This window comes from Diabrotica undecimpunctata, chromosome 6 (assembly GCF_040954645.1).
Source record: "Diabrotica undecimpunctata isolate CICGRU chromosome 6, icDiaUnde3, whole genome shotgun sequence".
In the NCBI taxonomy this organism is placed as follows: Eukaryota; Metazoa; Arthropoda; class Insecta; order Coleoptera; family Chrysomelidae; genus Diabrotica; species Diabrotica undecimpunctata.
In genome coordinates, this window is record NC_092808.1 from 94,764,529 (window position 1) to 94,789,056 (window position 24,528).

General features: G+C 32.6%; 1 protein-coding gene and 1 long non-coding RNA gene across 3 annotated transcripts; both read left to right on the forward strand.

The window, feature by feature from the left end:
• LOC140443581 (uncharacterized) lies at positions 1 to 24,054 on the forward strand. Its single transcript, XM_072534921.1, has 2 exons — positions 1 to 403; positions 21,702 to 24,054. The coding sequence occupies exons 1-2, from the start codon at positions 160 to 162 to the stop codon at positions 23,525 to 23,527; spliced, it is 2,070 nt and encodes a 689-aa protein (XP_072391022.1). The 5' UTR covers positions 1 to 159; the 3' UTR covers positions 23,528 to 24,054.
• On the forward strand, positions 421 to 4,129 carry LOC140443583 (uncharacterized). 2 transcript variants are annotated; one of them, XR_011951238.1, is made up of 4 exons: positions 421 to 1,247; positions 1,442 to 1,611; positions 1,982 to 2,207; positions 2,292 to 4,129. It is a non-coding gene; the product is annotated as an uncharacterized lncRNA (long non-coding RNA). The 2 variants fall into 2 exon arrangements; XR_011951237.1 differs by having other exon boundaries at positions 421 to 1,611.
• Positions 24,055 to 24,528: the final 474 nt, after the last annotated feature.

The window sequence follows — 24,528 nt, forward strand, 5'->3', positions numbered from 1 at the left end:
ATCATGGTAAAATCAAAATGTACTTTTTTAAATCTTTCGAAATATTTTATTTCATGGTTGACATTTGCGGCTATATTCAGCCTGTACTTTCAATATGGTTTGTGGTAAACTCATGCGGAGTGATTTCACTTTTTGGATGTAAAATTATTATTGAAAATCATGTGTAGTGAAATGGAAGTAAAACAAGACATTAGCGAGGAAACGTTTAAAATAGAAGAGTATAATGACTTGGAATATGCTGCTTTGGATGGCTTTAAATGTGAAATTCAGGAGGAATCCAATAGGCAAAGTACTCATTTGGCGTATGATTCTTTAGACTTAAAGAAATGTCCCATAAATACTGAAATAGAACAACATGAAAATAAACATAAACCATTTGAAGAAATGCAAAAAACTGAAAAAGGTTAGTAGTAACAAATATTTAAGTCCTCCGGCAAAAGTATATAGAAAGTGCCGGTGAAGTTAGCTACAAATGAAGGAGAAGGAAAGTTTTGTGTTTGACAGTGTTGCCATGTCGTTTTAATAAATGACGATATTAATTAATTTTATGCATTATTTTAAATTGAAATTTTGTTTACCGAACACAAAAATTCACACAGTTTAAATGTAGTGACGATCTGAATAAGTTGCTGTAACTAACGAATACATTAACAAAACGGTATTCAGTCAGGTACCATTATTTCATCTCAAAATTATAAGAAATCGTCATAAAATTGAAATCTGCTGAACATGAACATCTGTTGCAATCTGGTAACTAGTATTTTGAAAGTTTTGACAGTATTGCCAAGTTTATCCTCTAATTTACCAATAACCAATTATAATTTTAAAAACTAAATTTAAATAAATTTAAAAAACCAGAATTTCTAGTAATAAATCCATGCATCTTTGACCCCCTAATTGATATAGAATTAATATGATCGCCAAAAGTTAATTTCTGATCGAAAATTACACCCAGACGTGATAGATGTGTTTTCAGTGGTTGGTTATCAATAAAGTAACTTTATTAAAACCAATGACGTATAATATATAGACTCCGTGAATGCTTTAAAAAGTGTCGGTAACATGAATACCTTTGTTATTGTTTATTGTTTTGATATGAAGTTGTGTGTTTACATATTTTTTGTGACAAGCAAATTTTATTTAAAATTTTTGAGAGTCATTTTTAGCTACTATTTTAGTTAAATGCCATTTAGGTATCTTGTTTGTGGTCGCTGAAGTTCGAAGAGCGAAACGTTATCACTTTTCAAGTAAGTTATTTTTTATATGTATGTTTAGGTTATGTTTTGATAGCCAGTGGAGGCGTTTAGTTGTTATTTATTTAATAAATAAATAAATTATTATGCATTATAAGGAATAATAACAATTTCCATTAAATTTTTTGTCTTCTTTTTTTATTAAAATCATTTAAATATAATTTTTCTAACTAATATTTTTTTCATAGTTTTTTGAGGAAGAAAAACAGGAAATTTGGATATACATTTTGCAATTAAATAAGAACAAGCTTTCCAGATGGTCACGTATTTGTTGTGATCATTTTGATCCAAATGATGTTATCATGAAATCTAGCTTTGTTAGTCTAAAAGAAAATGCAAAACCATTAGCTATACCAAGGTGGGTAATGTTTTTATTAAATTTTTACATTGGTATTTAATATCTATATAAATTTTCTGTTTATTGTTTCTTCTATATTGTTTTTCTTTGCATACAGGTCTTCTAAAGACGTTAAAGAGGTGGTAGGAACTAAAGCTCTCCCTAGTCCATCAGACACCCACAATTTAAATTTTGAACTGCTAGCAGTCAACTAACTTTGTCTGCCTCAGAAACTGAGGAACTCTTAGGCAAGGAAAATATTGAAGGGCATGCTGCAGACAGAATTAATAGATAAAAAAATAACAAGAGGCAATATTCATTTAATTTTTCATTTGCATTATTATATCCTTGAATAAGCAATTTTTCTTTCATTAAATCTTTTTATTTTTAGGAAGCATTATGTGGAGGATTTTTCCATGTCAGACTTAGACATCCTAAGAAAAAGAAAAGGATACATGGAATCAGTAAATATGTATATAGCAAAAAAAAAGAAACAAATTGACACCCTAAGAAAATCTACTAAAAGATGAAAACGACAAGCAGCATCATTAAACGCATTGGTACAATCATTAAAAGAAAAACTGTATGTTACAGAAAATGCTGAATCTGTGTTGTTGGTAAGTTTTCTTTCACATATTCTATAAGGAACAAAATTAAATTATTATTATATTCTTTTACTTTTGTATTTTTTATTGTTTTAGGCCTCTTTACCAGAATCAGCCAAAGCTTTGTTTCAACGATTTTTAAAGGGTGCCAAATGTGCCAAATATTCTCCAGAATTAAGGTCATTTGCACTGGCTTTAAATTGTATTCAGCCAAAGCCTATGATTTTGTAAGAAGAGCTTTTAATAATGCATTACCACACCCATCAACCATAACAAAATGGTACCAAACTGTTGATGGCAATGCAAACGAAATGTCTATTCATAAGCTAGTAAAATGGGATGGGAAAAAATTTATTGGCTCTGTAGATTTTGGTACAGATATAGAATCTGATAATATACCAGAAGCATGAGAGGCACTGGTGTTTATGTTAGTAGCCTTAAATGACAATTTTAAAGTGCCAGTTGCATATTTTTTATTTTGAGAGTTTTTGTGGATAAGAAAAAGCATCCTTAGTAAATCTTTGCTTAAATTTTATTTATCATTCAGGCATAAAAGTCTATTCATTAACTTTTGATGGTGCTGCCAACAATTTATCAATGGCCAATGCATTGATTTTATTTAACTCCTATTTGTATCTTCCTATAAAGAGGATGGTAAACGACTTTTCGAAATTATATTTAGGTTGCATTGCATCTGGTACTATTTCCAAATCTAGGTAATTTTTAATTATCTCTCTAGATTTGATCCAGGTATCCTTTTGCCTTACTTCCTGACATCTTATCCACCTTCTGTATGCTCCTATCCTTCACATCCTTCTCCATCCATATATGTAATGAAGAGAGATCAAGCATGACCTCCATGAGGCAGTTAAGGTAGTCAACATTGCTCGTGTTATGATTAAGCATGCTTGTCTTTGAAGCTTATTCAGCTTCTATTAAGTGGTCTTTTGTTGTTATTTAAACTACCATATAAGTGCGCCATATCTAATCATAGATCTGACTAGTCATATATAGCCAGTACATCGGTTTGGGTTTCAAACCCCAAATTTTCCCACATACTCTATGACATGTAGAAAGGGAAACCTTTGCTTTGTAGATTATTCTTTCCCACTGGGCGTTACATGTAAGCTGCTTATCTAATATTACTCCTAGATGTTTTACTAAGATTGCTAGAGAATTTTTCCATGTCATACTACCTACTAAGGATATTTAATGTTCTTTGAAGTGTGCTGGAATGAAAATTACCATATTTTCCTCTTACCATAATTACTAGATCATCCCTATAGGCATGTACTTCTTCCCCTGTGTGGGTCAAGAAGTGACATCAAGTAATCCACCAGGAGTGACCAGAGGAGGGGAGAAAACACTCCCCCCTGTGGACTCCCTTAGCAGTTTTGGCCAAAATCTCTCCTTGCACCTTTGTGACAATCTTCTATTCACTCAACAATATATTTTCCAGCATTGCTTTGATCCAGTTACACATAGTAACATACGTTGATAGTGGATCTATTTAATAGGGCAATATTAAATGTGCCTTCTAAATATTCTCTCCATTATTAATTGAGTGACTGATTTTCTGAACTACTTTGTCCACTGCTGTTTCTGTTGATTTCCTTCTTAATATGCATGCTGGTTCCCATTGAGAGTATGATCCCTCAAAGGTCTTCCCTTAATATGTCTATCAAGAATTTTTTCTGTTGCCTTCAATAAAAATGATGTAAGACTGATCAGCCTGTGCGATCTAGGCAGGGCATTATCTTGTCCTATTTTGTATATTCACACCACCATTACAATTATAGAAGTCTTTGGTATACAACTTATTTATTATTGTAACATATTGTATCTTTATATACAACATATTGTATGTCTTAGAATATAATTGAAACTGTATTTATTACGTTGTGTGCATTAATGCGTTAATTAAATTACTAATTATGTTGCAAAATGTTTTATGATTTATTTCTTTTGTATGTTTTTTGTTAAAAATGTATAATTGATTTGATGGTTTTTTTTTGTTTGTTTTTAATTCAATACAACAAAACACGAAATTAGAATTCAAAAGTTTGTTGTTTGTTTGCACTCAAGTAACCTATTAATTTTCTTCCTAATTCCTTAATATAAACTTCAAAAGTTGCTTTATACAAGGAAATTATTGCAACAGTGAAAACCACCAGGAATTAATAAAAAATTAATTAATCAAAAATTAAGAAGACAATTTGATGCACTGGATTCTTAAACTAAAAAAAAAAAAACAGGGAACTCAGAAAGTATACTGATGTAGTGGAGAAAGGGTCATCTAATAACGATATTAAAAAAGGAGACCAAAGGATATCAGTAACTACTGAGGAATCACGTTACTGAACACCACATACAAAATATTGTTAAGCATATTGGGAAATAGATAAATTACCGAAAATACACTAGGGTAATATCCGCCAGGCTTCAGAAAAAGAAAATCAACCATAGATGCCAACACAGCTGATTGAAAAGTGATATGAACGTGATATAAATTTTCACTTACTATTTATAGACTTCTAGCAATCTTTCGACTCTATAAATAGACTCGCAACACTTAATAAAAATGCAAACCTGATTAGATTTATTTATCAAAATTTCCTTCACACTAAATAATAATCAATAGTCCTTAATACAATTTAAAAAATGAGAATTTTTAATCTTTAGGCGAAACTTCAATATTTCCTGTTGGTAAAATGATTAAAATTCAGGTAATGTACTTGTACTAATGTACTAATTAAAAAAATAATTATTGCCATTAAAATAGAAATGAGCACGCCGCTGTTCTGGTAAACATACCTTGAGCGGAGATCTTTAGGACACCCGATTATATAGGGAGAATACGGGACTGCTTAGTCTATATATTATACGTCATTGATTCAAACCTAGTAGTTTTTCGGTTAACTTTAATTTTCGTACAATGAACATAACCTATATGTAGATATGTTTGACGCATCGAGTTAGAATCTATGCAGAGGGCATCACGTGACTAAAAACGACCTCACTTCGGCCATATTGTTTTGACACTTTTGACAGATCGTATATGTTTATTTACGTTTGTTGTTTTTCGAATATTTTTAGTTTTATAATACTTTTATAGAAACTGTAATGATATATTGTGATAGTGCATAATAATGGTTTCTTATTTTCAACGTAGTTGCAGTGGCAGAAGCAATGTTAATAAAAAATCTTCAGGAATAACGTTCTACAGATTAGTATACAAATATGTAAACAAAGTAATGGCCCGTACTTCAGAGAATAAATTAATAGTATTTGACTGTATTAATTTATCTTTTTGTGTAATATATCGTGTTTTTAGTGTTTACCGCGGGATAAATAAATCATAGTTTATTAAAAATGTATTGCACTTTGTAGATTATGATTAAATCTTTTGGATAACTAGTCATATTTTTATAGTAGTTTTAATATTATTGAGTCCGTCCATGATCCCACCGCCATATTGATATCACAGTTAGCCACGCCTACCTACGCCGTTTTTAGTACATAGGTTAATATGCTCATAGCTTCTCCATAGATTCTAACTCGATGGTTTGTCGTTAAATGTAAGCTTAATATACGTCAGTGTTGCCATATACTCAATCATTTCACACTCTCACATAAAATTGTGGGCAAGATTTATATTATATTAAATGAAAATTTAAAATTGAAAAATACATATATATAATTAAACAAAAACGTGAAAAATACATATATAATTAAAAGCATTAAAATTATACCTATAAATATTATAAAATAAAATTATATCTTACATTTAAAATACTTATACCTATAAATATTATAAAATAAAATTATATCTTACATTTAAAATACTTATATAATAAAAACCATTAAAATTATGCTTAAGGTAAAAATTAATACATAGTTTGGAAGTTTTAAAAACTACAGAATAAAGTAAAGTTAAATGAAAAAAAAAATAGGTTAAAGAAAAGAATACACTAAATATTTAGCTATATTTAAGGTAAAAAATACTATTTTATGAATACTTTTTAATATGAATTCAAAAATTGTGGCTTCTCATAACAAAACAATATATAAAAATTAATGGAAAATCCCAGTAGTTGGTTGTATACCATCGTTTAAAAAACTTATACAGAAGTAAAACACTTCACATTTACCTAAGTATATACCTAAATACAAATTTGAAGCATTTTACTTCTGTATAAGTTTTTTAAAACATTATATATAATTTCGTCAAAGTATCTTTCTATTTTAAAAACTTCTATACTTTATACAAAAAAATGTGGCAACACTGTGACGCACAAAGATATAGTTCGATGCCAAGGTTATGTTCATTGCACTCAAATTAAAGTTAACCAGTTTTTCTAGAGAAACCTATAAAATTGCATTTGTTCATATTCAAATATAGCTTATTTTTTGGCACCACTCTGACAAACGATTTAAGTCCTCCTGAGACAGTTCCTGAACTTAAATACTTTCAATGGTTCTCCAAAATTTGAGATCATCAGCAAATTTCACACAGCCGCAACACAAAAAACATGTAACTATATCATTCATGGACAGGAGAACTATGGCGTCACTTTGGATTTGGAACCCCAGATGTGACCACAATTTCCTCAGAAAAATAACGTCCCATTTTAACTCTTCGAATACAACCAGTGAAAGAGCTTCTCCACCAAGAAAAAAAGTTTGGGTCACAAACATATTCAAAATTAACTTAGTATACAGTATTTCCTGATCAACACGATCAAACACCCCTGCTTTCAATCTTGTTTAGAATATCATGTTGATAAGTTAATAGATTAGTCAAAGTTGATTTATTTTTGAAGAAGCCATGTTACTCCTGACTTATAAGACATTAAAGAAATCTGCTGGCTAACTAGACAATCAAATAATTTTGGTATTGCAGATTTGATACAGATGCTGCAATAGTTGTCAATGTTATTTTTTGTCAGGTTTTAAAAATTTTGGAACAACATAGCTTTCTTTTCAAATGTTAGCAAAAGTTGAATATGAAAAAGACTTGTTAAATAGTAGATACAATGGCAATACAATTGTGCACACACATTTTTTTAGCGCAACATGTTGGAAGAGCCACAATTTCCTTAAAGATTTGCTTGAAATTGAAATTTGTGCTTCAACTTTGAAATTTGTATGCACTTAATGCAAGAGTAGACCTCGTCTATAACGAGAACTGAAATGGCAGACTAATTACCTTGTTATAAGTCAATCTCGTTATATCAGACAGCAATAATACTGTGCATACATATGAATATGTAGTTTTCTAAAACATTAACTTCCTATATTGAAGCCAGTCGGAGCAATATAAGATGCTAAATATTGTTTGAATGGCGTTTTTGAAAAAAAGTTATTTACTTTTATTGTCAATGATATATGTTAAAACAAAAAATTTGTACTTACATTTTTTTCCAATTACATAATGTATAAAGCGTATTTTCAAGGATAACATAAACTATTGCTTCTGCAATTGGAAGAAGTATGTCATTTTTGACTGCTTTAAATCTATATATCATATTTTCTTAAGATGTGAAACAGTTGTATTCTTCTTCATTTGCGTTTTGTCTTTGGATAAAGTTTCTTACAATGTTTAAAACACTTTCCACATCTTGTCTACTAGGACCTTCTTGTGTAGATTCACCGCGATTGTCTTCTTCATCTTCATCACTTTCTTCACTGACGATAACGCGCTCCGCTGGCGGATTTATTACTTCCGTGATAATTTCAATATCTGTCGGAAGATCACAAACAATGACGTCATCATCAATGACAATGAATTCAGCAAACTCGTCATCATTGTTCAGTTGGGTTAGTTCTTGACCTTACTGTTGTAACCTCAACCCCTCTGCTACAGGATATTCATCTTCTTCGTTTTCTACCTCAGTCTCTGTCCACCCCGCATGACCTAAACATTTTCTGATGTTTTTTTTTTATCTACGAGTGTGTTTTGTGGATGAAATTTATGGCATCTAATAAAGTAACAGGGGATTCACTACGGTTTTCCACATTATTCAGGATCCGCTTAACTAAAAGTTTTCTGTAGTGAACTTTAAAGGACCTTATGATGCCCTAATTCATCGGTTGCAGAACAGATGTGCAATTTGGGGGTAAAAAAAAAGAAGTTGAATGTTTTTAAACCGTTAACTTTCGGATGGGCTGGACAATTGTCAACAATTAAAAGAATCTTTCAATGTCCCACTCTCAATGTCCCAACTCTCTGTCCCACTTCAAAAGTTCTCCACTAAAAATCTCTGCTGTCATCAACGATTTTTTATTAAATTTTTATGTGACAGAAAGCTGATTCACACCTCTGAAACATCGGGGTTTTTGAGATTTCCAAAGACGACTAACTTCCTTTTTTCGGAACCGGACATGTTGGCACACGCGAGTGCAGTTACCCTTTCATTTGATAACTTGCTACCTATGCAACGTTTATTTTTGAATTTGAGGCTCTTATCTGGAGTAAGTTAAAAAAAAAGGGCCAACTCGTTGGCATTGAAAATATCGTCACTGTAACTTTGTCTTATTGTAGGCCATGACTTCAACCAATTGTCGGTGACTTCTTTGGAAACACTCTTCGCTTCACCGCAAAATTTTCCACACGTAATTTCGTGCCTGGCCTTAAAACGGCTAAACCCACTCGATGCTTTAAAATTCTCATCACCACCTAGCGCCTGCGAAAACTGTGTTGTTTTTCTTGAAGAAGTGGTCCACTTATTGGAACATTCGCAGCCCTGTTTACGGTAAACAATTTGACCATTGCAGTATCGAGTTCTTTATTAGTTGCGGCACGTAGTTTTTCCGATTTACCGGAAAAATACGAATCTGCTTCGAAAATTGTGTGTTTATTTTTGAGCACAGTAGATAGAGTAGAACTTGAAATTCCTCTTTCACGACAAACTTCTGCTGTCTTCTTGGTGTTCTCAACATCTTTAAGGATGTTAATTTTTTCTTCTAAAGTAAATGCTTTTCTTTTAAGAGTCATAGTGTGTAATCTGGGTGACTATGTAATCTACAACACAAACGATAAACATCTACGACAAAAACAACTGTGAAATGAAATTCTGATGAAATTTGATTCATTTGTCATGGTTTTAAGCCTGTTTACGTAGTTTATTAGGTGCGAATGGACAAACCCCTACACTGACCCTTGTGAATCATAAATTATAAATTTCCGACAACACAGTATTGATCGGTAGATTAAACAGAATAAGTTTATTGCCGGAGGCCGTTAAGTTTATTGCGGACGGCAGTTAAAAACAGTATTTATTTATAACTACGGCCGGGCCAAAAAAACGTAAAAAACACGTTTTTCGATCTTATTTTCTCTCGTTATAAACAAATTTGCCTCGCTGTAGAGGGTTATAGTTTAATTGAAATTTCACGGGACATCTAATGTACCTCGTTATAAGCGAAACCTCTTAATAACCGTGTTCGTTATAGAGAGAGTATACTGTATTACTAATATTCGTGACTTTATTTTCAAGAAAGTACAAAGTGTTTTGATTGTCAGTATAGACAGATTGAAAACATTTATCATTTTTATACTTCTAGAAAGACTTAGGATTCTCCTTTAGTGCATATAGTTAGAAAAACAGATATCTGCAAGTCTATTACATTCTAAACGCAACTTTCTACATTGAAAGTTTCTTTTATATTATACGTCTTCTTCTAAATGTGCTTATCTTCTAGAGATGTTGGCGACCACATTGACCCATCTTGTTCTATTCACAGCAGCCCGAAATAGATCAGTTGACGTTAGACCAGTCCATTTCCTAAGATTGGCCAGCCAGGATATACGTCTACGTCGAGGGCCTCTCTTACCCTCAATCTTGCCCTGTAGAAATAACTGTAGAAGTTGGTATTTTTTATCATTACGCATGATATGGCCGAAGTAAGATAACTTTCTCTTTTTTATGGTGTTAATAATTTCTTTGTCTTTTCTTAGCCTGTGGAGAATAGTTATGTTACTTGTGTGGTGTATGTATGAGACCCTCAACATACGTCGGTAGCACCACATTTCAAATGCCTCCAATCATTTTATGACATCTTGTGTAAGGCTCCAGCTTTCTACTCCATAGAGGAGGACACTAAAGACGTAACATCTAAGAATTGTTATGCGTATATTGATTCTTAAAGATAAGTTGCAGAGAATCTTCCTAAGGCTGTTGAAAGAGCTTCTGGCTTTTTAATACGAGTTTTTATTTCGTAGCTGTGATCCCAAGTATCCTTAATATTGCAACCCAAATATGTAGCATAATTTTCCACTCTTTCTAACGGTGTATCGTTAATTGTAATTTGGGCGTTTATGGCAGTGTTCTTACTAATGATCATTATTTTTGTCTTCTTGCAATTTAGTTTTAGGCCGTATTACATGCTTCTACGTTATCCATCATCCTTTGGAGCCCCTGCGCATTATCTGCCAGCAACACTGTATCGTCTGCATATCTAATGTTGTTTATAAGTTGGCCATTTACAACAATCCCATCTTCTGATTCGTCCAAGGCCTCTCTAAAGATGTTTTTGGAGTAACTGTTAAATAATGCCGGTGACAATATGCAACCCTGTCTAATTCCTTTTTCGACTGTGAAGATCTCGGACAGTCATTTTCTAATCGTACTATTGCTTTTTGTTGGAGATATAAGTTTGAGATCAGTCTTATATCCTTTCCTTTGTTCTAAAACAGATGTTTTATTATATAAGCCGCCAAGGCGGCCTTTGATGAATCAGTATTTACCGAAGTATGTTTGTAAGTGATACCCATGTGATTGTAGGCGATAATTATTAATGTATTTGGAATTTATCATACAGTTGAAATAAAGTTAGTTAAACCACCACGTTTACTTCACTTAATCCTTGAATCCACAGAAAAAAAACATAACAGTATATTAAATTATTTTGCTTACTTAGTTCTTGTAATTCTTTGCTCATATTTTCTCTAATCTTTCTTGAGTGGTTTTTTTTTCTTTTTTATATAGGAGCTGTAGCTGGCTATATTCTTCCTCTGCTTGTTGGGTCCCGTGCTTTTGTTACTGTGCTGTTTATGTATATATATATATATATATATATATATATATATATATATATATATATATATATATTGATGGCACACTATATACATTATATATAATATATATGCCTCACGTCGTTTGATTTGATGTGCCATATGCTAGAATTAGAATGTTGTTTATTATTTTGTAATCAGTCAGAGGCCCTTTTCAGGTCAATAAAGCGAATTTACCTTAGGCTTTATATATAAAGCAAATATGTCTATTATCATCCATAGTGTCATCTGATATGTCGTATGTCGAAATATATACAAGAATATCTAGAAAGAATACTGCCCTTTTGGTAGTCTCTTTGTTTGTTTTCTGAATATATCTAAATATATTCGTTATATACTCCCCTTTTATTTTTTATGTCGCATGTTAGGATTATTTCAGTTGTTTATTTTCTACTTAGTCAGAGGCCTTGTTTAAGTCAATAAATCAAAATTTGTCTTTTAGTTAAACTATTTTTATGCATAGTGCCCTATGACATCTCGTATGGAATTATGTGTTCATTAATAATGAAGACACTGTAGTGCCCTTTTGGTAGACGCTTTGTTTGTTTTTTCTAATTTAATATATTCGTGATATCCTTCCCTTTCATTTAACGTATTACACGCTCCAATCGGACCAAACACAAAGGAGATATGATGTAATGCCCTCTTAGCAATGTCGCAATGTGTTTTTTCTGTCTCAACATATTCGCTACCGCCTCTGCTGTCCAAGAATGTATCATACGTCACGATTTGATGAACTATAATGAATGATGAACTTAAATAACTATTAACCAACAAGTGTATTAATAAGGGCGATTAAAATTGAGATATTTAAACGCGTGAGCGGAGCGACCGTGCTAATGTTCGGGATTGTTAATCGCCATTTTAATTCACGAGTTCGTTACAAAACTTTTCCGTCGGCCGTACTTTTCAGAAATAAAGATATGTTAGTTTAAATTTTTATTTATTTAACGATAAACAACAATTTTTTCAGTTTTCATTCTTCTTCTTAGAGTGCCATATTTCTACGGAACGTCGGCGACTACCATGCTTATAATATTGTTATACTGATCTCGGTCTTGCGCTACGTGTAGCAATTGGTCCGCTGTCAAACCTGTCCTCTGCCGCAAATTCCTCAAACAAGAGAGTTTCTTCCGTCCTATCCATCCATCCCAGCTTTCATTACCTTAATTCAAAGTTTAATTTATAACAGCGGCTACTTCATTTTAAATTTTTTAGTGGGTTTATAAATAGGTATATTAATAGAAAATCATTCATTAATAGGGGTCATTAATCAATGATTTTGATGGTGTTAAAATTGATCATACATGGACGGTCGACGGAAAAATTAATTATTAATTATATTAATATGTAACTAATACAGTATTATTAATTAAACGTATCGATTCAACAACAAAATATGATTGAAATATTGTAGTTCATATTTCTTTCCTAAATGGCGCCGTTAGTTTAACTGGAAAAACAGTGTGACCTGCCATCATAACCTTTTATATAGATAGATTTCATAAACAGTAAATTATTAACACACATCTATAAACAATAATGGGCTACGAATCGTACCTTGCGAAACATCTTACTTCACCACTTTTCTCCTACTAAAACTTTCATTGATTTTTACCCTTTGTACCATATTCTCTAAGTAACTTTCAAAAAATCTTGAAACGTTATCTCTGAAACTTGCGTCAAAGTTTCCAAGAGTTGCTTATGGCAATAATGTGGGCTTTCCTCTATTGACTGAATCATAAATGCGAGCCATTAATGAAGCAATTGCATCATATGTACCTCTAAATTGTCAAAAAAGTCAAATTGAATATCAGAAATTATTTTATGTACCTAAATCTAAAAATGTTTCTATCCTAGTTTAAATCGCTTTTTCCAAAATTTTTGCATGGCTAGAGATTAGTGAATTAGACAGTAATTTTGTACAGTAATTGCCAGCACATACTCAAAAAAGCTATAAGGAAAACACTACAAAAATATACACAAAAGCACCTGGAAATCACGAAATGGACTTAAAGTAAATATAAAAGATCATGTTATTGTAGACTTGTATTTAATAGATCAGTCAAACTCTAGCATATGCTGATGATGTAGACATTATAACAAAAACTAGGGCGAGAACCACGGAAATCCTAACTGAGCTAGTAGCAGCAGCAGAACAAATGGGATTACATATATATCAAAATAAAACCACATTCACGGCGACTAATACAAACACAAGACCTGGAAATGTTGATGTAGATCTAATTGTCAGTGACCAAAACTTCGAAGGGGTCAATGGGGTTCCTGTTCTCACATGTAGCATGGGTCCCAGAATTGAACATGATAAAAAAAGATTATAACATCGCAACCAGTCGGAATGAGAAGACACGGTATACCAACGCTGAGGTAAATAGACGGGATTCACAGGATGCTGAGAAGATCGGTAATACCAACTGAAAAATCCAAACAAGAGACAAAACAGAATGGCACAGAAAGCTTGAGAAGGTAGAGACCCTTTAAAGTCTGTAGCGCCATGATGATGATGATGTTATTGTAGAACAAAGACACCAATCGAATATATAAAAAAGGAAAGAGATTCGAAACATGAACGATACAATTTAGAACTAAAGATATGAATAACAATAAAGAATATAAAGAAAGTATAAACATCAAACTAAAAAACAGACAAAACATGGAAACATACATGAGTAGTGGGAATAGTGCAGAAATATCATAAAAAAAGCAGCTGAAAAAGTAGAAGTCATGCAAAGTAAACAAAGAAGAACAAAAACGAATAACTGGTTTGATGAAGAATGTCTGATTACGACACAAAAAAAATAGAACATATTTACTGATGTAACAAAAGCACAGGACCCAACAAGCAGAGGAAGAATATAGACAGCTACAGCTCCTATATAAAAAAGAAGTAGAAAATAAACAACTGAAATAATCCTAACATGCGACATAAAAAATAAAAGGGGAGTATATAACGAATATATTTAGATATATTCAGAAAACAAACAAAGAGACTACCAAAAGGGCAGTATTCTTTCTAGATATTCTTGTATATATTTCGACATACGACATATCAGATGACACTATGGATGATAATAGACATATTTGCTTTATATATAAAGCCTAAGGTAAATTCGCTTTATTGACCTGAAAAGGGCCTCTGACTGATTACAAAATAATAAACAACATTCTAATTCTAGCATATGGCACATCAAATCAAACGGCGTGAGGCATATATATTATATATAATGTATATAGTGTGCCATCAATATATATATATATATATATATATATATATATATATATATATATATATATATATATATATATATATATATATATATATATATATGTTCGGATAAGTTTCCGCGGTCAGATAAATGAAAATTACTGAGTTCTCGGGAAGAACCGCGTTGAGAATTTAAAACTCGACGTTTCGGTTCCCATTTTGGAGCCATTTTCAAGAGTGATGATACGGTTCCGTTCGAGTTCGGGGTCTCAATCTGCCTACTCCCCTCACTCGAGACGTACCAGTATCGTGTTCTGTATAAATACAAGAACTGTCTCTCGGCACTGAGGTCTCAATCTGCCTACTCCTCAGTGTCGAGTGACAACCGGTCTTACCCTGTGTGGCTGCTTTTATACCATCGCGCGTGTTTAAACTGTTTGGCCTTTTTTCCATCTCGATGGCTTCACGAATGATTCTCGCTTTTAAGGAGCGGATGGGAGCGATGGTTTTTGCTTTTTCGAAATCTGTTTTGTGGCCTGTCTGAATATGATGTTGGGCTAGGGCTGAAGTGGTATCGGAATGTTTGACTGATAGAGAATGTTCGTAAATACGGTTATTCGTCGGTTTGTCTGTCCTACGTATGTACGTGGGCAACTGGAACAAGGTATCTCGTAGACACCATGGTCTTCATTGGGGATTTGGTCTTTTACGGATCTGACGAGATTGGACAATTTGGAGTGAGTGGTGAAGATGGTTTTGATATTAAGAGGGATAAGAGTTCTACTGATCCTGTCAGTGACACCTTTAATGAAAGGTAGAAAGATTTTGGGTTGATCCGGCGGCAAGGTTTCTTTTTTGGATGGAATGGGGTTTAGAAGTTTTTGAATGCTTCTATTGATTTGAGTTTTGTGGTAGCCGTTTTGTAGGAGTGTTTGTCTTATTGAATTGATTTCGGATGACCTGTGATTGTTGTCGCTAAGTCTTATGGAACGGGAAATAAGAGTGTTAATGACTGAATTAAGTTGGGCGGGGTGATGATGTGACTGGGCATTGAGATAGCGGTTTGTATGAGTGGGTTTCCGGTACACGGAATAGGAAAAACTGTGAGGTGGATTTTTCTGAATAAGGACATCAAAGAATGACAAAGACGCTTCAGACTCAACTCTTATCGTGAATTGAATGCTGGGATGTATTCCATTCAGGTGGGAGAGGAAGAGATCTAATGTGTCTTTACCATGGGGCCAAATGACAAAGGTGTCATCAACGTACCGTAACCAGCAGGTGGGTTTGAGATTTGACGAGGACAAGGCTACTGTTTCGAAATGTTCCATGTAGATATCTGCTATTACGGGAGAGAGGGGCCGCCCTAAACCCCATTCCATCCAAAAAAGAAACCTTGCCGCCGGATCAACCCAAAATCTTTCTACCTTTCATTAAAGGTGTCACTGACAGGATCAGTAGAACTCTTATCCCTCTTAATATCAAAACCATCTTCACCACTCACTCCAAATTGTCCAATCTCGTCAGATCCGTAAAAGACCAAATCCCCAATGAAGACCATGGTGTCTACGAGATACCTTGTTCCAGTTGCCCACGTACATACGTAGGACAGACAAACCGACGAATCCATAACCGTATTTACGAACATTCTCTATCAGCCAAACATTCCGATACCACTTCAGCCCTAGCCCAACATCACATTCAGACAGGCCACAAAATAGATTTCGAAAAAGCAAAAACCATCGCTCCCATCCGCTCCTTAAAAGCGAGAATCATTCGTGAAGCCATCGAGATCGAAAAAAGGCCAAACAGTTTAAACACGCGCGATGATGCTAAATGACTGCCGGCAACATGGCGGCCGTTGCTGCAGCGACCCCCCACCCCAACCCACACCGCTCAGGCCACGTCAGCGCATACCGTTCCCGCGCATACGGATGGTATAAAAGCAGCCACACAGGGTAAGACCGGTTGTCACTCGACACTGAGGAGTAGGCAGATTGAGACCTGAGTGCCGAGAGACAGTTCTTGTATTTATACAGAACACGATACTGGTACGTCTCGAGTGAGGGGAGTAGGCAGATTGAGACCCCGAACTCGAACGGAACCGTATCATCACTCTTGAAAATGGCTCCAAAATGGGAGCCGAAACGTCGAGTTTTAAATTCTCAACGCAGTTCTTCCCGAGAACTCAGTAATTTTCATATATATATATATATATATATATATATATATATATATATATATATATATATATATATATATATATATATATATATATATATATATAAATTATATATATATATATATATATATATATAAATTATATATATATATATATATATATATATATATATATATATATATAAATATATATATATATATATATATATATATATATATATATATATATATATATATATATATATATATATATATATACATTTGGAATTTTATTTACGGAACATAGGATTTTTAATACAATTATTAAGATTCTCTGATTTGCAATTAAGCAGTGTAAATTTCTATATAATGTGGCGATGTTTTATAACTAATTTATTTGTTCCACTGGTTTGCCTCTCCTCTTCTGTTAATAGTAGCGTATGTGGCACGCCGACAGTGTTGCTCTGTCTACCGATTTTTCCTGAAAGTCCGGTTTTGTGCAGATAATAAATAATGTTTTATTAACATCAATTTTATTTGTGTATTATTTGAATTATTAAATTTATACTTAAATACATTTATTATTCCAAATATTGTTTATAATTTCAAATTAAGAGTGTGTTATTATTATTTTATTTTTGAAATTCATTTTTATTTTTGTTCTTAGAAATCTTTTTTTCAATCCGCTTTGGCAATAAAACATAACCATTTTTTTAGTTAAATAATATTTTTAATTGCATATCTGCATTTATAAATACGTACTTTTTCGGCGAATTGACATGTACTCTAACTGTGTTCCGTTTTTACACTTACACTGGCTGTATCGCGGAATGAATTGCGACTCCAGTCGAATAAATGAATTAATTATAAAACATCGCGACGTTGTATTGAAAATTACACTGGTTAATTGCAAATCAGAGGACATGAGTTATTGTAATAAAACTCCTATGTTTTGTAAAAAAAATTACAAATCTGTATATGGTATAGTAAAAAAACCATGACGTCAAGTCAGAAGTGCACCAGATCATACTTTATATTTACTTGGATTATATGTAAAAAGTTTATTATTTTAAATATTTAATGACTGTAGATGACAATTGATTGGATCTCCCGTCGCATGCGACGGGCAAATTTACTAGTTAAAAGATAAAAGTATTAGTTATGCAGATGACACAGCTGTACTGTACACTGGAGATAATTGTGAGAACCTAAAATTATTGGCCGAAGATGATTTAAAAAATTGTTTTGATTAGTTTGCACACAAACAACTAACTGTTAACTTCACAAAAACGTTCTTTCTGCTTTTTGTTTGTTACAAAAAGAGTGTGCCTAACTATGAAGCACTCATAATACACTATCGATGAAGGACTTCATGGTCAACATATTTTGTCTGATTTGTTTTGACATTTAAAATGGAACCTACTTATTACAAATGTGACAAAAAACTTTCGAAGTTTACTCTATAAATTTAAACACTTAAGCAATATTTTAGAATCGTCCCTTTAAAAACAATGTACTTTGCCTTAGTAGAATCAAGATTATGCTATGGCATTCTTATGTGGGATTGGTCGTATGTCAATCATTTGGAACAACTAAATATTGTTCAAAGAAACATTTTAAAATAAATTGCTTTATAGGCAGCTTTATTTTAAAGCGGTTACTTTATACCAATATAAAAATAAACATACACTACAGTTTTACTCACATGAGTACTCTACCAGAAACAGGAATAAAGCAATGCCACAGTATAAAGAGGTTCCACAGTAAAACCACTCGTCTGTCGGCGCTTTGATCTCAGGAAGTAATACCGGCAAAGTACGAAATTGGTAATTCACCAGTGGTAACCTTACAGAGCCGTATTAAAACTTTCTGAGCCTACTACTATTATTTATTAAAATAAAAAATGCGGCTTCCCATATTTAATTGTCCAGTTGTTCTTACTAAATATTAATATTACAAAGACAAAGGGTTTAATAAATGAAAAACAACATTACAATTCAATGTTTATATTTTTTAACGGTATTTAAAATATCAACGCTATTGCGCAAGTTTTAAATCTCAATGGTTTTTAATATAATGTAACGTCATACAAACGTCAAATAAAAATGACGTTAATTTCGAAGCTCTCACGGGATTACTATACTCTGTTTTTAAACCAGGAGGAGTAATTCAAATTTATCGCGTCATAAAGTTTGTTTGTAATTCGTCCAACGGTAGGCAAGTTTACTCCACTGTTATGAAATTTTGACATTATTGACATTTATGAAATTTTGTCACTATTTACATTTCGTAGGTTAATTTGGATATATCGGCGATTTTTGTGTTTTCTGCATTATTCATTTAGTTTTAGTTGTAGTCTGCAAAAAATTAATTAAATTTTGCAATAGTCTTTTCGTCAAATCAATCGCGTAATGTGCAAGAGTACATCAATTAAAATTCAAACTGCTGAAAAGATAACCATTTATTCTATATATTATGTAAAAGTTTTACATGGTTTTACAGTAAAACCAAATCTTAAAATCACCGTAAATGAATGGAAAAAGTTTTTTAATAGTCTCGAGAAGCTTTTTATATTTTATGGTGATTTTTAGCCACAAATTTAAATAAAAAAAAATTCTCTTCATCCTTCTTATTTTTAACAATTTCAACAATTTCTTAATAAATTAAACGAATATCAACTATTCTAATTGGGAAATAAGCCACTATTTAACTTGAAAAAATAATTTTATTAACGTTTCGACTTCCAATTCAGACGTCGTTGTCAAAACACAAAAATAAATTAATATTTATTAATATAAAACTAACTCAGTTTAAGCAAAATACGGCACTGTTAACCCGTACGTTTCTACGCGACTAGCAATGGAAGAATGGTTCTCGAGCGACTAAGAAATAAGCGCAGTCGCCCTGCGCGTTGACAGATTTTACTTCCAATTTTTTGGAGAGTGGTTCTACTGTGGAACCTCTTTATACTGTGGCAATGCCCTCGGAAAGTAAAAAAACAATTGGACACCGTTCCACTTACGTAGACCTTATAGGTCATTTAACGTTTTACCAACTGATATTCAGAATGTCAGGCATATAAAACAGTTTAAAATTAAGTTAAAGAAATATATTACAGACGTGCCCCTTACAGTTATCCATGATTTAACTGACATTAAGAAATAAAATAAGAGTGGATATTAGACTAATAATTTTAATTGTTTTTTTATTTCATTTATTGCTGTTATTTTTGAGTAAACACGTCGTATGGATGATGCATTTCTCTTTTGCATTTGTATGCAAATTTGCATTTTGTAGTTGAAATGTAATTTTTTTTTTGTTTTTCTTCTCTTATTAATAAGTAATAAATATTGTTTTCGATTGTGAAAAAACAGTTTATGTTCAGGATATTTTTACATTATAATGAATTCGTTTAACCACTGCACAAGCATTCTGCTTCAAGTTATAGGCAGATGATATTTTCTTTATGAGAGGTCTCTATGTTGAAGGTAAACGTATACCATTATCTCTTACACTCCATTTGCTTAGCTCGGGCATATTTTGACAGATTCATTGTCGGAAACCTACAACACAACAATTCCTACTTCTCAGTAATATAGCTCAAGTATCCTACTATTGCAGACTTCTTTCTTTAAAAAAATAAGAATTATTCTAAATAGTGGAAGTGTATACTAAACCCATCAAATTTTGGGTAGTATATATTTAAAAAATATATTTTAGTTGTTATAATTTAACATACTTAACTATTTATTATATGGTGCAGATAAATAAATATTGATTATCGGTAATTCGCAAAGTTTTATTTTGTTTACTATTTAGTTAGTTTACTATTAATATTGGCTATGAGTACGTGTGCTTGGTTGTATATTAATTTCCAGCCACTTTTAGTCTGTCAAAAAGTAACTAACTTCGCAAAAAAATAATGACTAAATTCACTCGACAGTTTGGACTGGGAATCGCGAACCGAGTATATTGGGAAAATTTTGCCTTTTTTCTATTTCTATGGTTTCTTGGATAATTTTTGGTTTATAAAAGCGAATGGGGGCTATAGTTCTGGAGTTTTCAAAATCAACTTTGTGACCTGTACGAAGATGGTATTGACATATAGCTGAAATTGAATCCGAATTGTGAACGGATATGGACTGTTAATAAATCCTATTTTATATTCTACGATTTTTTTTTTGGCCTATATAAGATCAATCTGCACATGGAATCTCATAAACGCCGTGTTGTTAATTTGGAATATTAATTGATCAGACAAAAGATAAAAGTTTTTGTTGGGGGGTAAATATTGTCTTTATTCTTCTTGATTTAAGAATTATGTCGATTTTGTCAGTGACACCTTTGATGTAAGGAAGAAAAGCTTTCGTATGATGAGTTTCTGCGTCTTTGGGTTGAGATTGAGTGGGAGATTGATGTCTGTGGATGCTCCTATTAATGTGATTTTCGCAGTAACCGTTTACTTACATCATTGCAAAGGCGTCTGGAGACAAGAGTATTAATGACTGAATTAATTTTGGAAGGTGGATGATGAGAGTTGGCATGCAAGTAACGATTGGTATGGGAGGTTTTCTATAAACAGAGTGATAAAAACCGTGGGATTATTTTTTCTTTGTCATAACGTCGAGAAACGGTAGGGATGAATCAGTTTCCACCTCCATCGTAAACTGGATACTAGGATGTATACCATTTAGATGGGCCTGACAAGGTACTAAAGCGTCCCTGCTGTGAGGTCAAATGACGAATGTATCGTCAACATTTCGTAGCCAACATATGGGTGGTCGGGTCTCGAAGTCTTCGAATTTTGGGTAGGCCATATATTCGAGGGGTTCTAGAAGACTCTTCGCGAGGAATTAGAGATTGTTTTATGTCAACAGGAAGAGAGGTTTTATTGGTGATGGCTTTTGTTGGTTTCTCTAGATAGCTTATTGGACTATTTGGAATGTGTCTAAATTTTTGTATGCCTAGTTGATCTGTTGTTGTAACATTCATTCTCACTCTTGTGTTCATATGTTTATGTATATTAAAGACACTTTGATTTTAGGTTATTTCCAAAGGAACAAGATGGAAATTATGGAGACAATAACTGAACATTCATCTCACGAAGAAAATTATACGAACCCACATGCTGAAGGAAAACCATTAAGTAAAAATATGAAAGTTGTGACTGGAAAAAGACCTTACAAATGTGAAATTTGTTTTAAGCAGTTTGCTCAAAAAGTTTATTTAACTGAACACGTGAAAGGTCACACTCAAGAAAAATCTCACAAGTGTGAAATTTGTTTTAAGCGGTTTAGTACAGCAGGTAATTTAAAAGTACATTTGACAGTGCACACTGGAGAAAAACCTCACCAATGTGAAATTTGTTTTAAGCGGTTTAGTACAGCAGGTAATTTGAAATTACATTTGACAGTGCACACTGGAGAAAAACCTCACCAATGTGAAATTTGTTTTAAGCAGTTTTCTCTAAAAGGTATTTTGAAACAACATTTAAGAACGCATACTGGAAAAAAACCTTATATGTGTGAAATTTGTTTTAAGCAATTTACTACGGCATATTATTTGAAAATACATTTGAGAATGCACACTGGAGAAAAACCTTATCAGTGTGAGATTTGTTTAAAACAGTTTGCTCATAAAGGTAATTTTACTGATCACATGAAAGTTCACAGCGGAAAAGATGCTTACAAGTGTGAAACTTGCTTAAAGCTGTTTTCTACAACAAAATGTTTGAAACGACATTTAAAAACTCACGCTGAAGAAAAACCTTGCAAGTGTGAAATTTGTTTTAAGCAGTTTACTCGAATGTGTAATTTGAAGGATCATTTAAGGTGGGTGCACACTGGAAAAAAATCTGACAAATGTGAAATTTGTTTTAAGCGATTTACTACAGCAGCTTATTTAAAAATACATTTGAGGATGCACACTGGAGAAAAACCTTATCAGTGTGAGATTTGTTTAAAACAGTTTGCTCAAAAAGGTAATTTTACTGATCATATGAAAGTTCACACCGGACGAAATACTTACAAGTGTGAAATTTGTTTTAAGCAGTTTAACCAAGCACGTAATTTGAAAGTACATTTAAGGGAGCACACTGGAGAAAAACCTCCCAAATGTGAAATTTGTTTTAAACGATTTACTACAGCAGCCCTTTTAAAAATACATTTGAGGGTGCACACTGGAGAAAAACCTTATCAGTGTGAGATTTGTATAAAAGAGTTTGCTCAAAAAGGCCATTTAACTAATCACATGAAAGTTCACACCGGACAAAATACTTACAAGTGTGAAATTTGTTTTAAGCAGTTTAACCAAGCAGGTAATTTGAAAGCACATTTAAGGGTGCACACGGGAGAAAAACCTTATCAGTGTGAGATTTGTTTAAAACAGTTTGCTTATAAAGGTAATGTTACTGATCACATGAAATGTCACACCGGACAAAATACTCACAAGTGTGAAATTTGTTTTAAGCAGTTTAACCAAGCACGTAATTTGAAAGCACATTTAAGGGTGCACACGGGAGAAAAACCTTATCAGTGTGAGATTTGTTTAAAACAGTTTGCTTATAAAGGTAATGTTACTGATCACATGAAATGTCACACCGGACAAAATACTCACAAGTGTGAAATTTGTTTTAAGCAGTTTAACCAAGCACGTAATTTGAAAGCACATTTAAGGGTACACACTGGAGAAAATCTTCATAAATGTGAAATTTGTCTTAAGCAATTTACTACAGCAGCTTGTTTAAAAATACATTTGAGGATGCACACTGGAGAAAAACCTTATCAATGTGAGATTTGTTTAAAACAGTTTTCTCAAAAAGGTCATTTCAATAATCACATTAAAGTTCACACCGGAGAAAATACTGTTTAATGGAAAATACTTATTAAGTACGAAACTTGTTTAAAGCAGTTTACTGCATCAACTGCACATTTAAAACTACGTTTAAGAACGCGCACTGGAGAAAAACCTTACAAATTTGAAATTGGTTTTAAGCAGTTTAATCAATCAAGTAATTTGAAAGTACATGTAAAGGAGCACACTGGAGAAAAACCTCACAAATTTGAAATTTGTTTTAAGCAGTTTTCTCAAACAAATATTTTAAAAAATCATTTGCGAATACACGCTAGAGAAAACTTTACGAAGAATATCTGTCTGCATATATGTAGATTCATCCTGGAATATTTATTTTAGTGGGTGTAGTTTAAGGAAGTCAATCATTTTCCTGGTCAAAATAGCGTTTCTACAGTAAAAAAGAGCATATAAGTGATGCAATGTGATTCATTCGTGAATGTGAAAAAGTGTTATTGAAAAATAGTACAAACTTGCGTAAATTTGTATTATAAAAACAACAAACTGTTCATTATATATTTTAAAACTGTAGTAGTTTTTTTGTTTACTTTGTGCATTATACAAATTTCATAAGGTTTTTATTTAACATTTCGAATTGATTTTAGATTTTTATCCTTATCCTATCCCTATCCATTTATTTCTTTCGTGTTTCCACGTTCCGCTTACATAGAGTTAAAATAAATATCTGATCAATCAATATAGGCGAGAGAATGTCGAACTCTTTTTGCGTTTCGAAAAATAAACCCTCAGATTACCCGCGCTTGGGATTAAAGGTCAAGACAACTCGCATCGAGAAAAAACTCTATATCACTTTTCGTTCTAGAGATCATTGCGGAAATCAGGTCGAGATTTTGGCAGTGTATGCGGCCATTTGGTGATGCTCAGCATCTCGGCGCGAGCAGTGCCTCACATATGGAAGAACATCGCTTTGCCTACGTTTTTTAGCAGTGTTTTTGTTTTTATTTTTGTGGGCGTATTATTTTTATTTTGTAAAGATGATGAAACATGGCCAACTATCTGCC